This window comes from Salmo salar, chromosome 04 (genome assembly GCF_965601325.2).
Source record: "Salmo salar chromosome 04, fSalSal1, whole genome shotgun sequence".
In the NCBI taxonomy this organism is placed as follows: Eukaryota; Metazoa; Chordata; class Actinopteri; order Salmoniformes; family Salmonidae; genus Salmo; species Salmo salar.
The window spans coordinates 93241803-93256606 of NC_138294.1; the positions used below are offsets into that span (position 1 = coordinate 93241803).

The window sequence follows — 14804 nt, forward strand, 5'->3', positions numbered from 1 at the left end:
CTTCCTGACTCCCGCATATTACGTTACAGAATACTACCTCACTTCCTGACTCCCGGCGTATTACGTTACAGAATACTACCTCACTTCCTGACTCCCGGCGTATTACGTTACAGAATACTACCTCACTTCCTGACTCCCGGCGTATTACCTTACAGAATACTACCTCACTTCCTGACTCCCGGCGTATTACCTTACAGAATACTACCTCACTTCCTGACTCTCGGCAAATTACGTTACAGGATACTACCTCGCAATATGGAAGCAACAGAGGATAAAACCATCTTCCAGACGGTCTACTCCACCAACACCACAACCAGCTGGCGCAACTGGCTACGGCCATGGAGGAGGCCCTCCGCGTTCTCCACCAGCAAGGCTCTCCATATCCCTATCAGAGGGTCTCCTACCACGGGTCGCCACAGTGAGCCAGTCCCCCAGCCTACCCAGCCATCCGCCCAGCCATCTGCCCAGCGATGCCCGACTGTCCCTTCTGGAGAAGTATGATAATTCTCCATCGAAATGACCTGTCTGCTGCAGTAGCATTACCCACGTTGTTGGAGGAATGACTACATCTACTAAGTCAAATGACGATTGGGAGAAGCAGGCAGGATGTCAGAGATGGTGAGATGCATTTGTTGACGCTACGGACCTGTCCGCGTTTGGCTGACAGATGTGCGGCTAACTGACCGGGAATTAGCCGTCTGCTACCACAATCCTTCCTCCACTCAGAGGGAGGATTTCCTTTGTGTCTATACACTGTAATTCAGCTGAGAACGAATATAGCTGAGGTAATCACATAAAGGTTATGTTTTCTTCACTGCATACATATGTTGTCATCCTGAGTTCCATGGTTGCCATGGCGATGTGAAGTTGCCTAGCCAGAGAACTCTTGTAAATATTTTTATTGATCAAATTAACTTTTTTGTTGTTGTTAGCTTAGTAAGTACTGATTTTATTTATACTGAACAAAAAATATAAACGCAACATGAAACAATATCAAAGATTTTACTGAGTTACATTTCATATAAGGAAATCAGTCAATTGAAATAAATAAATTATGCGCTAATCTATGGATTTCAAATGATTGGGAATAGATATGTGCATTTGGTCACAGATACCTTAAAAAAAAAGAAGTTAGGGGCGTGGGTCAGAACCAGTCAGTATCTGGTGTGACCACCACTTGCCTCATGCAGCACAACACATCTCCTTCACATAGATTTGATCAGGCTGTTGATTGTGGCATGTGGAATGTTGTCCCACTCCTCATCAATGGCTGTTAGAAGTTGCTGGATATTGGAGGGATCTAGAACACGCTGTTGTACACGTCGATCCAGAGCATCCCGAACATGCTCAATGGGTGACACCTACAAAGCATTACATGGGCTTGCTCCTACATATCTTTCCGATTTGGTCCTGCCGTACATACCTACATGTACGCTACGGTCACAAGACGCAGGCCTCCTAATTGTCCATAGAATTTCTAAGCAAACAGCTGGAGGCAGGGCTTTCTCCTATAGAGCTCCATTTTTATGGAATGGTCTGCCTACCCATGTGAGAGATGCAGACTCAGTCTCAACCTTTAAGTCTTTACTGAAGACACATCTCTTCAGTAGGTCCTATGATTAAGTGTAGTCTGGCCCAGGGGTGTGAAGGTGAACGGAAAGGCTGGAGCAACGAACCGCCCTTGCTGTCTCTGCCTGGCCGGTTCCCATCTCTCCACTGGGACTCTCTGCCTCTAACCCTATTACAGGGGCTGAGTCATTGGCTTATTGGTGTTCTTCCATGCCGTCCCTAGGAGGGGTGCGTCACTTGAGTGGGTTGAGTCACTGACGTGGTCTTCCTGTCTGGGTTGGCGCCCCCCTTGGGTTGTGCCGTGGCGCAGATCTTTGTGGGCAATACTCGGCCTTGTCTTAGGATGGTAAGTTGGTGGTTGAAGATATCCCTCTAGTGGTGTGGGGGCTGTGCTTTGGTAAAGTGGGTGGGGTTATATCCTTCCTGTTTGGCCCTGTCCGGGGGTATTGTCGGATGGGGCCACAGTGTCTCCTGACCCCTCCTGCCTCAGCCTCCAGTATTTATGCTGCAGTAGTTTGTGTCGGGGGGCTAGGGTCAGTCTGTTACATCTGGAGTATTTCTCTTGTCTTATCCGGTGTCCTGTGTGAATTTAAATATGCTCTCTCTAATTCTCTCATTCTCTTTCTTTCTTGGAGGACCTGAGCCCTAGGACCATGCCTCAGGACTACCTGACATGATGACTCCTTGCTGTCCCCAGTCCACCTGGCCGTGCTGCTGCTTCAGTCTCAACTGTTCTGCCTGCGGCTATGGAACCCTGACCTGTTCACCGGACGTGCTACCTGTCCCAGACCTGCCGTTTTTAACTCTCTGGAGACAGCAGGAGCGGTAGAGATACTCTCAATGATCGGCTATGAAAAGCCAACTGACATTTACTCCTGAGGTGCTGAGTTGTTGCACTCTCGACAACTGTGATTATTATTATTTCACCATGCTGGTCATTTATGAACATTTGAACATCTTGGTCATGTTCTGTTATCTCCACCCGGCACAGCCAGAAGGGGACTGGCCACCCCTCAGAGCCTGGTTCCTCTCTAGGTTTCTTCCTAGGTTTTGGCCTTTCTAGGGAGTTTTTCCTAGCCACCGTGCTTCTACACCTGCATTGCTTGCTGTTTGGGGTTTTAGGCTGGGTTTCTGTACAGCACTTTGAGATATCAGCTGATGTAAGAAGGGCTATATAAATACATTTGAGTGAAGGATGCTTTGTTGAGAAACTGCTCCAGAGTCCAATGGCGGCGAGCTTTACAAAACTCCAGCTGACACTTGGCATTGCACATTGTGATCTTAGGCTTGTGTGAGGCTGCTCCCTTTCCTGCACAGTCACCTAGGGCAAGGGAGAGGCTGTTTTAATCCCCCATTTATCTCCCTCCCTCTCTCTCTCTCTCTCTCTCTCTCTCTCTCTCTTCCTCTCTCTCTCTCTATTTTTGCATCAGCTTCTGTAAAAACATATTTCATTGGGGGATCAATGGAAAATCTGATTTTGTCCCAATATCAGTACAACCCTGAGAGTGTTTCCATCACAGTAGAAAAGTGAGAGTGAGTGAGAGCCTTGCCCTAGGTAGAGGAAGGGGAGTTCCACTTCATTGTTTCTTTTCTCCCTGAGTGTTTGTTTTTCCTTTCAACAGCCCCTTTATGTCAGCTGAAGGAGGGAGAGAGATTAGTTGAGAAACACTGTTTGACGCCTAGAATTTACCTCTTGTACGAACCTGCTCACAGAAAGATACTGTCATCATACTAAAAACACACACACACACGCGCATACACACACAGGCACCCCTGCACATGCAAGTACACGCACACACACAAACAAAATACACAATGAGTAACGATAACTTGGCAATACACAAATGGTACCAGTACCAAGTCAATGGGTACGAGCCAGATATGTACATATACACTATTTTTTTTATATATGTGGACACCCCTTCAAGTCCCCCTTACGTCTAAAACCAAAGTTGAGCCACTGGGTACAGAGATGAGGTAGTCATTAAAAAAACATTAATATTGTACAGAGAATAAGTCCATGCAACTAATTATGTGACTTCTTTAACACATTTGTACTCCTGAACTTGTTTAGTCTTGCTATAACAAAGGGGTTGAATACTTTTTGACTCAAGACATTTCAGCATTCCATTTTTTTTCTTCTAAAAACTGAATTCCACTTTGACATTATGGGTGTGTAAACCAGAGACACAAACATCTCAATAAAATCCATGTTAAAATCATGTTAACCATTATTATCATCTTATTATGTGATTTGTTTAACACATTTTTATTCCTGAACCTGTTTAGGCTTGACATAATAAAGGGGTTGAATACTTTTTGACCCAAGCTCAGGTTTACATTTTTTATTCATTTGGAGAGAAAAAAAATCTGAAAAACAGAATTCCACTTTGACATTATGGAATATTGTGTGTAAACCAGACACAAGCATATCAATTCAATCCATGTTAAAATCAGACTGTAACACAACAAAATGTTTTAAAAATTCAAGTGAATACTTTCTGAAGGCAGTGTACATAACTACTACCTGGAGTCAGACTAGAGAGGTCCACAATCGTATATGGTAATGATTGTATCAATGATAAGTAGGCACTTAAATTGGGTGAAAGGTTAGTTATGTGACAGGTGTGTTTTACCTGAACTCACTAGTGTTATTGCCTAAGTAGTGGTTGAATCCCAAATGGCATCCTAATCCCTACAATAGTCTACTTTGTTGACCAGAGCCCTGAGGACCCTGGACAAAACTAGTGCAATTTGTGAGGCATTACTATCTGTTTGTAAATCATCTACCTGGGCTATAGCAGGACTTTTGTACTATCAGGAGGAGTATGAACCTTCAAAAGTTCAAAGTATTGAACAGCCGATATGTAACCGTTTGCAGTCCCCTGCAGAGTGTTGTTAGTGCTGTGTGGAGTCTATAGTACCGGTAAGACAACTCTTAATGCATGTTCTTATTCACCTACACTCAAGTAGTTTGTTGTTATGTAATAGTGTTATTAAGCCGTGCAGACAATACACTCTAACTTATTGACACAGGTAGATAACATAATGGTGAAGCTTAATTAGCTTTTATTTAACTATACGTCGCATGAGTGCAAGACTTGATAGGCTTTCAGGTCAATGAAGTATTTTACGTGAGGTGACTAGTTGAAAACAAGTGACTTTTGTCATCTTTTTCCTTTCAGTTTAGACACAATGCATTCCAGCTCTCCCTGGGGAAACCTCTCGTTTTTAAGTCTGGTGTCATTTCTCCTTCTCCTTCCTGCACCGTCCTGCCATGGAGGAAAAGTCCTGGTCTTTCCTGTCGATGGAAGCCACTGGGTCAACATGAAGGTGCTCAATGTTGTATCTAGCATTCTGTTAACTTTACCAAGATTTCCTGCTGACTATTCCCTTCTGATTTCGGGAATCCAATCAGGATTTCTGAAAAATCTGGGAATTTTTGGAAAGCTAATAGAATTTTCCATAGTTGTGTCTTGACGTATTATACCCTGAGTGAACAAAACATTAGGAACACCTGCTCTTTCCGTGATATAGACTGACAAGGTGAATCCAGGTGAAAGATATGATTCCTTATTGAAGTCACCTGTTAAATCCACTTCAATCAGTGTAGGGGAGGAGACAGGTTAAAGAAGGATTTTTAAACCTTGAGACAATTGAGACATGGATTGTGTATGTGTGCCATTCAGAGGGTGAAAGTGTAAGAAAACATTTTTAAGTGCCCTTGAACAGGGTATGGCAGTAGGTGCCAGGCGCACTTGTTTGAGTGTGTCAAGAACTGCAACTTACTGTTTACTTAGTTACGTTTTACCAAATCACTCCAGTTACATAGGTTTATATTATTATATATTATGTATGTAGGTTGACAGAATATATATATCTATATCTATATCTATATATATATATATATATATATATATATATACACACACACACATACAGTACCAGTCAAAAGATTGGACACACCTACTCATTCAAAGGTTTTTCTTTATTTTTACTATTTTCTACATTGTAGAATAATAGTGAAGACATCAAAACTATTAAATAACACATATGGAATCATGTAGTAACCAAAAAAGTGTTAAAGAAATCAAAATTAGCTTTTAGATTCTTCTAAGTAGCTACCCTTTGTTTAACACTTTTTTGGTTACTACATTACATTACCTTGCATTTTGCTACAAATACCAAGTTATGAATAGTTTTTAATGTTTTTCTGTCAAATCAATCTGTTTTTGTTTGCACACAGTATACCATAAGGTGTAAAAAATTACCAAACTAAATGTGTAACTAGTACTGAAGTATTTTTCTGACCGGATATTTTTTTACTTTTACTTGAGTAGTTTCTTACTTTTACTTGAGCAAATTACAATTTAAGTAACAGTACTTTTACTTAAGTACGGATTTTCAGTACTAAAGCCACCTCTGCCAGTGGGCATTTACCGTATGGTGTGCTGCACAAGTTTTGCGATTTCAAATGAATGATTTCAACTATATTAATCAGGCCACATCTCACCACAACCACCAAAGTGGGTTTCAGCCCTCCAGGACCAGAATTGAAGAACCCTGCATCTCAATGAGACTACTGTGTATACTGTGCTAACATATGGAATTGTTTTAAGATGGTCATACTGTGGATCATTTAGCTAATTGATGTTGAATTAGAGGACCCCTTTAGGTATAAAAAAATATATAAAAAAATGATTTGATAAAATATTGAATATGGTCTTTACTACTATAGCCCATAGAAATGCATTGAATGACATTGGAAAAAAAGACAGCAAAAAACAAAAGGTTTTGAAGTGTCTGTCTTATATCTTATGTTCGTTTTTTTGGACGCATATTTAATCCCTTATTTTTGATGGCACAAAATTACCTTCATACTTCCATTCGCTTGTATGGGTTAGCTTCAGACGAGTCCCGTGACACTTCTTGGACTCGTTGGACACAACAGAGAACACCGTCGTGTTTGTGAGAGTCATCTTTCCATAGAGAGGTCATATTAGTTTGTAGATTAAACCGTTGAGACCCTACAGACGTTTTCGTGAGAAGACTAATTTCGGGATGTCTCTCATGGTCTGACAAACACTGCTATAGCTCGGCCAACTTCCACCGCAGATGCGGAAGGCTGACCTAGGCGGGTGCGGTGGATTAAGACCAGCTCATGATATATCCAGCTTGAACTGAAAGATTTTGATGCAAATGTTTTTCTTATGTTTCCTAGATTGATGCCTTTTTAAAGGATTAATACCTTTTAAAAAGGCACATTGTTGACAGCTCTCTACAACATGCCTCTGATATAATACCAGCCCCCTTTGTGAGCTTACTAACGTCACCAATGTGTAGGTACTGATCGAGGAGCTCCATGCCAGAGGCCACACCATAAAAGTGGTCAGACCCTCTACCAGCTGGTACATCACCGAGGAGTCACCTCTATACACCTCTATCACCATCAAGGAGAAAGATTACTTATACAGCTTCATTGAAACCTTCCTACAGAATCAACTGAAGGTATATGTCTTCATAACGTAGGTAAAGTACAGATGACCTGAAGGTATGTCTTTGCAACGTGCCTACAGAAGTACCTGAAGGTATGGCTTCATAACGTGCCTACAGAAGCACATGAAGGTTTGACGTGCCTTTATGACTGGTTGATTGGTTGATCCATCTATCCAGCCAGCAAACCAGCCAATCAACCATCAGCCAGACATCCATTTATTTTGTTCAAGAGGCATTCAGTCTCTGTTTAATGTCTTTATTCAGGCTCAGAGAGAGGGGATGTCTTTGCTGAAGTTCTTCCAACTAACCAAGGAGTTCCTCAGCATGATAGAAGAAGCCCACACCCTTGGCTGCGAGATGCTGGCTCGCATATTCGAAGACAAAGAGCTGATGAAGAGTCTCCAGGACGCTCAATATGACATGATGCTCACCGACCCTAACATCGCTGGAGGGATGCTGATGGCCCACTATCTCAAACTGCCTGTGGTGCTCAACGCCCGTTGGATCACCAGTGGGGAGGGCCATTTTGCCATCGCCCCCTCTCCCCTGTCCTACATCCCAGTAACAGGTTCTGGGTTCAATGACAAGATGACCTTCATCCAACGTGTCCAAAACATGCTACACTACAGCATCATCGTGTATCAGCAGAGGTTCGTAGTTGGGCCGATTTATGACGCAATTTGCTCCAAGTACTTCGAAGGGGGCTGTGACATCATCTCCCTGATCCAGGAAGCTGACATCTGGCTGATGAGGTCTGACTTTGTGTTTGACTTCCCCCGTCCCACCATGCCCAACGTCGTCTACATGGGGGGGTTCCAGTGCAAGCCGGCCCAGCCCCTGCCTCCAGAGCTGGAGGAGTTTGTCCAGAGTGCCGGGGAGCATGGGGTGATCGTCATGTCTCTGGGGACTCTTGTCAATGCACTTCCTGTTGATATCACAGACCAGATTGCCAGTGTGTTCTCCAAGCTGCCTCAGAAGGTATCCTGATTTTTTCCGATTATTAGCTTTTATATGAAAAGCTCTCTGCAATGTAAGTGATGTAAATGAGAGGTTATTTAAACAGAAAGTAATGTCTTCTTCATCTTCTATCTAAGGTGATCTGGAGACACCGGGGCAAGAAGCCCTCCACTCTGGGCAACAACACCCTTCTGGTGGACTGGATGCCCCAGAAAGACCTCCTGGGTCACCCCCAGACCAGAGCCTTTGTGGCCCACGGAGGAACCAACGGGGTCCAGGAGGCCATCTACCACGGCACCCCAGTGCTGGGGATACCCCTGTTCTTCGACCAGTATGACAATCTTCTGCGTCTGCAGGAGAGAGGCGCTGCCAAGATCCTGGAGCTGGCCATGTTCAACGGACCCAATTTCCAGCAGGCTCTGAACCAGGTGCTCACCCACGCCCCCTACAGGGAGAACATGCAGAGGCTGTCCCGCCTGCACAGGGACCAGCCCATCAAGCCCATGGACAAGGCCCTCTTCTGGTTGGAGTTTGTGATGCGACACAAGGGGGCGTCTCACCTCCGTACGTCGGCCAACAGGATGCCCTGGTACTCTTACAACTCTGTGGACGTGCTGCTGCTGCTGCTGGCTGCCGGGGGAGGAGTCTTGCTCTCTACTGGGCTCCTGATCAGGATCCTCTGGAGAACCTGCCGGAAGAATAGGAACAAAACCAAACAACACTGACACCAGTTGCAGAATCGCATTACTGGAAATCAAGACTGTTCTCAGGGCAGACCTGGATATAGCTGGATATTTTGCGTACGGGACAGTTCTACCATTTTAGCTAAACCCTAACCATTTTCCTAAACTTAATGTAGTTCTCCATACACCAAAAGTGCCTTCAGAAAGTATTCACCTCCCTTGACTTGTTCCACATTTTGATGTATTACAGCCTGAATTTTAAATTGATTAAAAAACAAACAATAAGCTGAAATGTCTTGAGACAATAAGTTTTCAACCACTTTGTTATGGCCTAAATATGTTCAGGAGTAAAAATGTGCTTAACAAGTCACATAAGTTGAATGGACTCACTCACATGATTTTTTTATGACTGCCTTATCTCTGTACCCAACACATACAATTATCAGTAACGTCCCTCTGTTGAGCAGTGAATTTCAAACACAGATTCAACCACAAAGACCAGGGAGATTTTCCAATGCCTAGCAAAGAAGGGCACCTATATCAATACACCCAGTCATGACAAAGATACAAGTGTCGTTCTTAACTCAGTTGCTGGAGAGGAGGGAAATCACTCAGGGATTTCACCATGAGGCCAATGGTAATGTTAAAACAGAGTTTAATGGCTTTAATAAGAGAGAACTGAAGATGGATCAACAACGTTGAAGTTACTACTACTACTACTACTAATACTAACCTAAATGACAGAGTGAGAAGTGAAACTGCAAAAAAATGTGACAAAAGAATTGAATGTCCGAAAACAAAGTGTTTTGTTTGGAGCAAATCCAACACATCAGAGTTCCACTCCTTATATTTTTCAAGGATGGTGGTGTTTACATTATGTTATGGGTATTGTAACGTCCTGACCAAGCCTAAATAACTTCAGGAGTACAAATGTGCATAACAAGTCACATAATATGACATAATATGTTTCACGGATTCACTATGTGTGCAATAATAGTGTTTAACATGGCTTCTGAATGACTACCTCATCTCTGTACCCCCACACATACAATTATCTGTAAGGTCCCTCAGTCGAGTTGTGAATTTCAAACACAGATTCAACCACAAAGACCAGGGAGGTTTTCCCAATACCTATCAAAGAAGGGCACCTATTGGTAGATGGGTAAAAAAAAGAGAAGCAGACATTGAATATCCCTTTGAGTATGGTGAAGTTATTAATTACACTTTGGATGGTGTATCAATACATTCAGTCACTACAAATGTCACGTCCTGACCAGTAAAGGGGTTATTTGTTCTTATAGTTTGGTCAGGACGTGGCAGGGGGTATTTGTTTGATATGGTTCGGGGTGGTTGTGTATGTAGAGGGGTGTTAGATTTATGTATTCCGGGGATTTTGGTTATCGTTCTATGTTAGTTTATTTCTATGTTCTGTCTAGTCGTTTGTATTTCTATGTTTTGCTAATTGGTGTTGGGGCCTTCAGTTGGAGGCAGCTGTCTATCGTTGCCTCTGATTGAAGGTCCTATAATTATGAGTATGTTTGTTTTGGGGTTTGTGGGAGATTGTTTCTTGTTTAGCTGTATGCCTGACGAGACTTTCCAGTTTGTTTGTTTTTTTGTATACGTTGTTTGTGTTTTCCTTCTTCACTAAATAAAAAGATGAGTTTGACATTTTCCCGCTGCGTTTTGGTCTACACCCTATGACACCCGTGACAGGTAAATAAACTATATAGATAAACTACCTAGATAAACTATATAGATATGAAGATAAACTACCTAGATATAATACCTAGATATGAAGATAAACTACCTAGATAAACTATATAGATATGAAGATAAACTACCTAGATATAATACCTAGATATGAAGATAAACTACCTAGATATAATACCTAGATATGAAGATAAACTACCTAGATATAATACCTAGATATGAAGATAAACTACCACGATATAAAGATAAACACAAGGAGTTTTAAAAAGGAAGGGAATGGGGCTAGGCAAAATCCTTGAGGAAAAACCTGGTTCAGTCTGCTTTCCACCAGACACTGGGAGATGAATATACCTTTCAGCAGGACAATAACCTGAAACACAAATATACAGTCACATTTACAACAATCACTACAGTGGAGAACGATATCGATAGCTAACGTTGGGAGGGTTCACTTTCAGACATTAACAGGGCATCAGACTTACAGTTGAAGTCGGAAGTTTACATACACTTAGGTTGGAGTCATTAAAACTCATTTTTCAACCACTCCACAAATTTCTTGTTAACAAACTATAGTTTTGGCAAGTCAATTAGGACATCTACTTTGTGCATGACAAGTACTTTTTCAAACAATTGTTTACAGACAGATTATTTCACTTATAAATCACTGTATCACAATTCCAGTGGGTCAGAAGATCACATACACTAAGTTGACTGGTGCCTTTAAACAGCTTGGAAAATTCTAGAAAATGATATCATGGCTTTAGAAGCTTCTGATAGGCTAATTGACATCATTTGAGTCAATTGGAGGTGTATCTGTGGATGTATTTCAAGGCCTACCTTCAAACTCAGTGCCTCTCTGCTTGACATCATGGGAAAATCAAAAGAAATCAGCCAAGACCTCAGAAAAAAAATGTAGACCTCCACAAGTCTGGTACATCCTTGGAAGCAAATTCCAAACGCCTGAAGGTACCACATTCATCTGTACAAACAATAGTACGCAAGTACAAACACCATGGGACCACGCAGCCATCATGCCGCTCAGGAAGGAGATGCGTTCTGTCTCCTAGAGATGAGCATACTTTGGTGCGGAAAGTGCAAATCAACAGCAAAGAACCTTATGAAGATGCTGGAGGAAACAGGTACAAAGTATCTATATCAACAGTAAAACAAGTCCTATATCGACATAACCTGAAAGGCCGCTCAGCAAGGAAGAAGCCACTGCCATTGTACTTTTTGGAGCAATGTCCTCTGGCCTGATGAAACAAAAATAGAACTGTCTGGCCATAATGACCATCGTTATGTTTGGAGGAAAAAGGGGGAGGCTTGCAAGCCGAAGAACACCATCCCAACCGTGAAGCACGCGGGTGGCAGCATCATGTTGTGGGGGTGCTTTGCTGCAGGAGGGCCTGGTGCACTTCACAAAATAGATGGCATCATGAGGAAGTGAAATTATGTGGATATATTGAAGCAACATCTCAAGACATTAGTCAGGAAGTTAAAGCTTGGTCGCAAATGGGTCTTCCAAATGGAAAATGACCCCAAGCATACTTCCAAAGTTGTGGCAAAATGGCTTAAGGACAACAAAGTCAAGATATTGGAGTGGCCATCACAAAGAGTGGCCATCAGAATCCCATAGAACATTTGTGGACAAAACTGAAAAAGAATGTGCGAGCAAGGAGGCCTACAAACCTGACTCAGTTACACCAGGAGGAATGGGACAAAATTCCCCCAACTTATTGTGGGAAGCATGAGGAAGGCTACCTGAAACATTTGACCCAAGTTAAACAATTTAAAGGCAATGCTACCAAATGCTAATTGAGTGTATGTAAACTTCTCACCCACTGGGAATGTGATGAAAGATATAAAAGCTGAAATAAATAATTCTCTCTACTATTATCCTAACTGACAGGGAATTTTTACTAGGATTAAATGTCAGGAATTGTGAAAAACTGAGTTTAAACAGTTTTAACAGCCTGACCACACCGCTCGCGTTACGTGCAAAATACATTTTGAAATCTATGTTATTAAATTTTTGCACCCACACTGCTCGCGCACGCCAACGAGCATCTGCGTTGCCAAGGGCTAAAGTCAGTTCTATCAGTTCTATTTCTGACGCAGATTGCGCTGCAAGTCCTGCCTCTCCTCATTGGTTTATAGAAGCAGGTACCCACATGCCATCTCCTCATTGGTTATACCCACGTGGGTGACTGAAAGACGAACGAGGTCAGTCGCGGTAATGCACCTAATTTATGAAAGTTGCCAATCGCAATATTGCGCTGCAAGAGAAGAATAGGTCTGGAAGGAAGAGAGATGACTAGAAACGATTCGGTTGACCATTTTATGTGTGGATTAATTGGCGGAGCACCAACGAGCATCTGCATTTCAGGTTAAATAACAACTCGATGTTTTTTTTAATTTTATTTTTTACCCCTTTTTTTCTCCCCAATTTCATTGGTAGTAATTACAGTCTTGTCTCATCGCTGAAACTCCCATACGGACTTGGGAGAGGCGAAGGTCGAGAGCCATCCGAAACACAACCCAACCTAGCCACACTGCTACTTGATACAACCCGGAAGCCAGCCGCACCAATGTGTCAGAGGAAACACCGTACACCTGGCGACCTGGTCAGCGTGCACTGTGCCCGGCCAGCCACAGGAGTCTCTAGTGCGCAATGAAACAAGGATATCCCTGCCGGCCAAGCTCTCCCCCGGCGACGCGGGCCAGTGCGCACCCCTGGCCCCGATTGCGGCCGACTGCAACAGAGCCTGGGCTCGAACCCAGGATCTCTGGTGGCACAGCTAGCACTGCGATGCAGTGCCTTAGACCACTGCGCCACCCGGGAGGCCCAACTCAATGTTAGTTTAAGCTAGCTAGCTAAATTGCCATAAAGGCTTAATGCTTTTCGATCTGTCCCAAAATTATTGTAATTGGTTCAGAGTTTGTTTTGAGTTTGTTTTGGTATTTTAACCTGTGTGTCGTGATTGCACCTAGGTACATTTTTGACATAAATCGTCATGAAAATTGATGGCAAGACTTGGCTGTCTAGCAATGAACATGGCTGTCTAGCAATGATCAACAAACAACTTGAAAGAGTTTGAAGGATTTTTTAAAAGAATAATGTGCAAATTTTGTACAACCCAAGTGTGCAAAGCTCTTAGAGACATACCGAGGAAGAATCACAGTTGTAATCGATGCGAAAGTTGATTCTAACATGTATTGACTCAGGGCGTTGAATACTTACTGTATCTAATCACTTTTCATTACTTTTTTTTACCAATGTTAGAATTTTTCTTTAACTTTGACATTACAGAGAATTTTGTGTAGATCTTTGACAAAAGTGACAACTAAACTTATTTTAATCCCAATTTGTAACACAACAAAGTTTGGAAAAAAGAAAGGTGTTTGAATACTTTCTGAATAACATGCCTACAGAAGCACATGAAGGTGTGTCTTCATAACGTGCCTACAGAAGCACATGAAGGTTTGTCTTCATAGCGTGCCTACAGAAGCACATGAAGGTTTGTCTTCATAACGTGCCTACAGAAGCACATGAAGGTTTGTCTTCATAACGTGCCTACAGAAGCACATGAAGGTATGTCTTCTTAACTTGCCTACAGAAGCACATGAAGGTATGTCTTCTTAACTTGCCTACAGTAGCACATGCCCCAACCAGAAGTAATGGATTACAGGCAACATTTGCACTGAGCTAAAGGGTAGAGCTGGAACTTTCAAAGAGCGGGACTCTAACCCGGAAGCTTATAAGAAATCCTGCTATGCCCTCCGACGAACCATCAAACAGGCAAAGCGTCAATACAGGCAAAGCGTCAATACAGGACTAAGATCGAATCATACCACACCGGCTCTGACGCACGTTGCATGTGGCAGGGTTTGCAAAATATTACAGACGACAATGGGAAGCACAGCTGAGAGCTGCACAGTGACACAATCCTACCAGGTGAGCTAAATAACTTCTATGCTCGCTTCGAGGCAAGTAACACTGAAACATGCATGAGGGCATCAGCTGTTCCGGATGACTGTGTGATCACGCTCTCCGCAGCCGATGTGAGTAAGACCTTCAAACAGGTCAACATTCACAAGTCCGGGTTACCAGGACATGTACTCCGAGCATATGCTGACCAACTGGCAAGTGTCTTCACTGACAATTTCAACCTCTCCCTGTCCGAGTCTGTAATACCAACATGTTTCAAGGAGACCACCATAGTCCCTGTGCCCAAAAACACTAAGGTAACCTGCCTAAATGCGTAACGACCCGTAGCACTCACGTCTGTAGCCATGAAATGCTTTAAAAGGCTGGTCATGGCTCACATCAACATCATCATCCCAGAAACCCTAGACCCAATCCAATTTTCATACCGCACCAACAGATCC

The 14804-nt window shown here is 42.8% G+C and overlaps 1 protein-coding gene across 1 annotated transcript; it reads left to right on the top strand.

The window, feature by feature from the left end:
- Nucleotides 1-4373: 4373 nt before the first annotated feature.
- LOC106604039 (UDP-glucuronosyltransferase 2C1) lies at nt 4374-10376 on the top strand. The gene is made up of 5 exons (XM_014198380.3): nt 4374-4495; nt 4755-4902; nt 6913-7077; nt 7330-8043; nt 8160-10376. The coding sequence occupies exons 2-5, from the start codon at nt 4765-4767 to the stop codon at nt 8745-8747; spliced, it is 1605 nt and encodes a 534-aa protein (XP_014053855.3). The 5' UTR covers nt 4374-4495; nt 4755-4764; the 3' UTR covers nt 8748-10376.
- The last annotated feature ends 4428 nt before the right edge of the window (nt 10377-14804 follow it).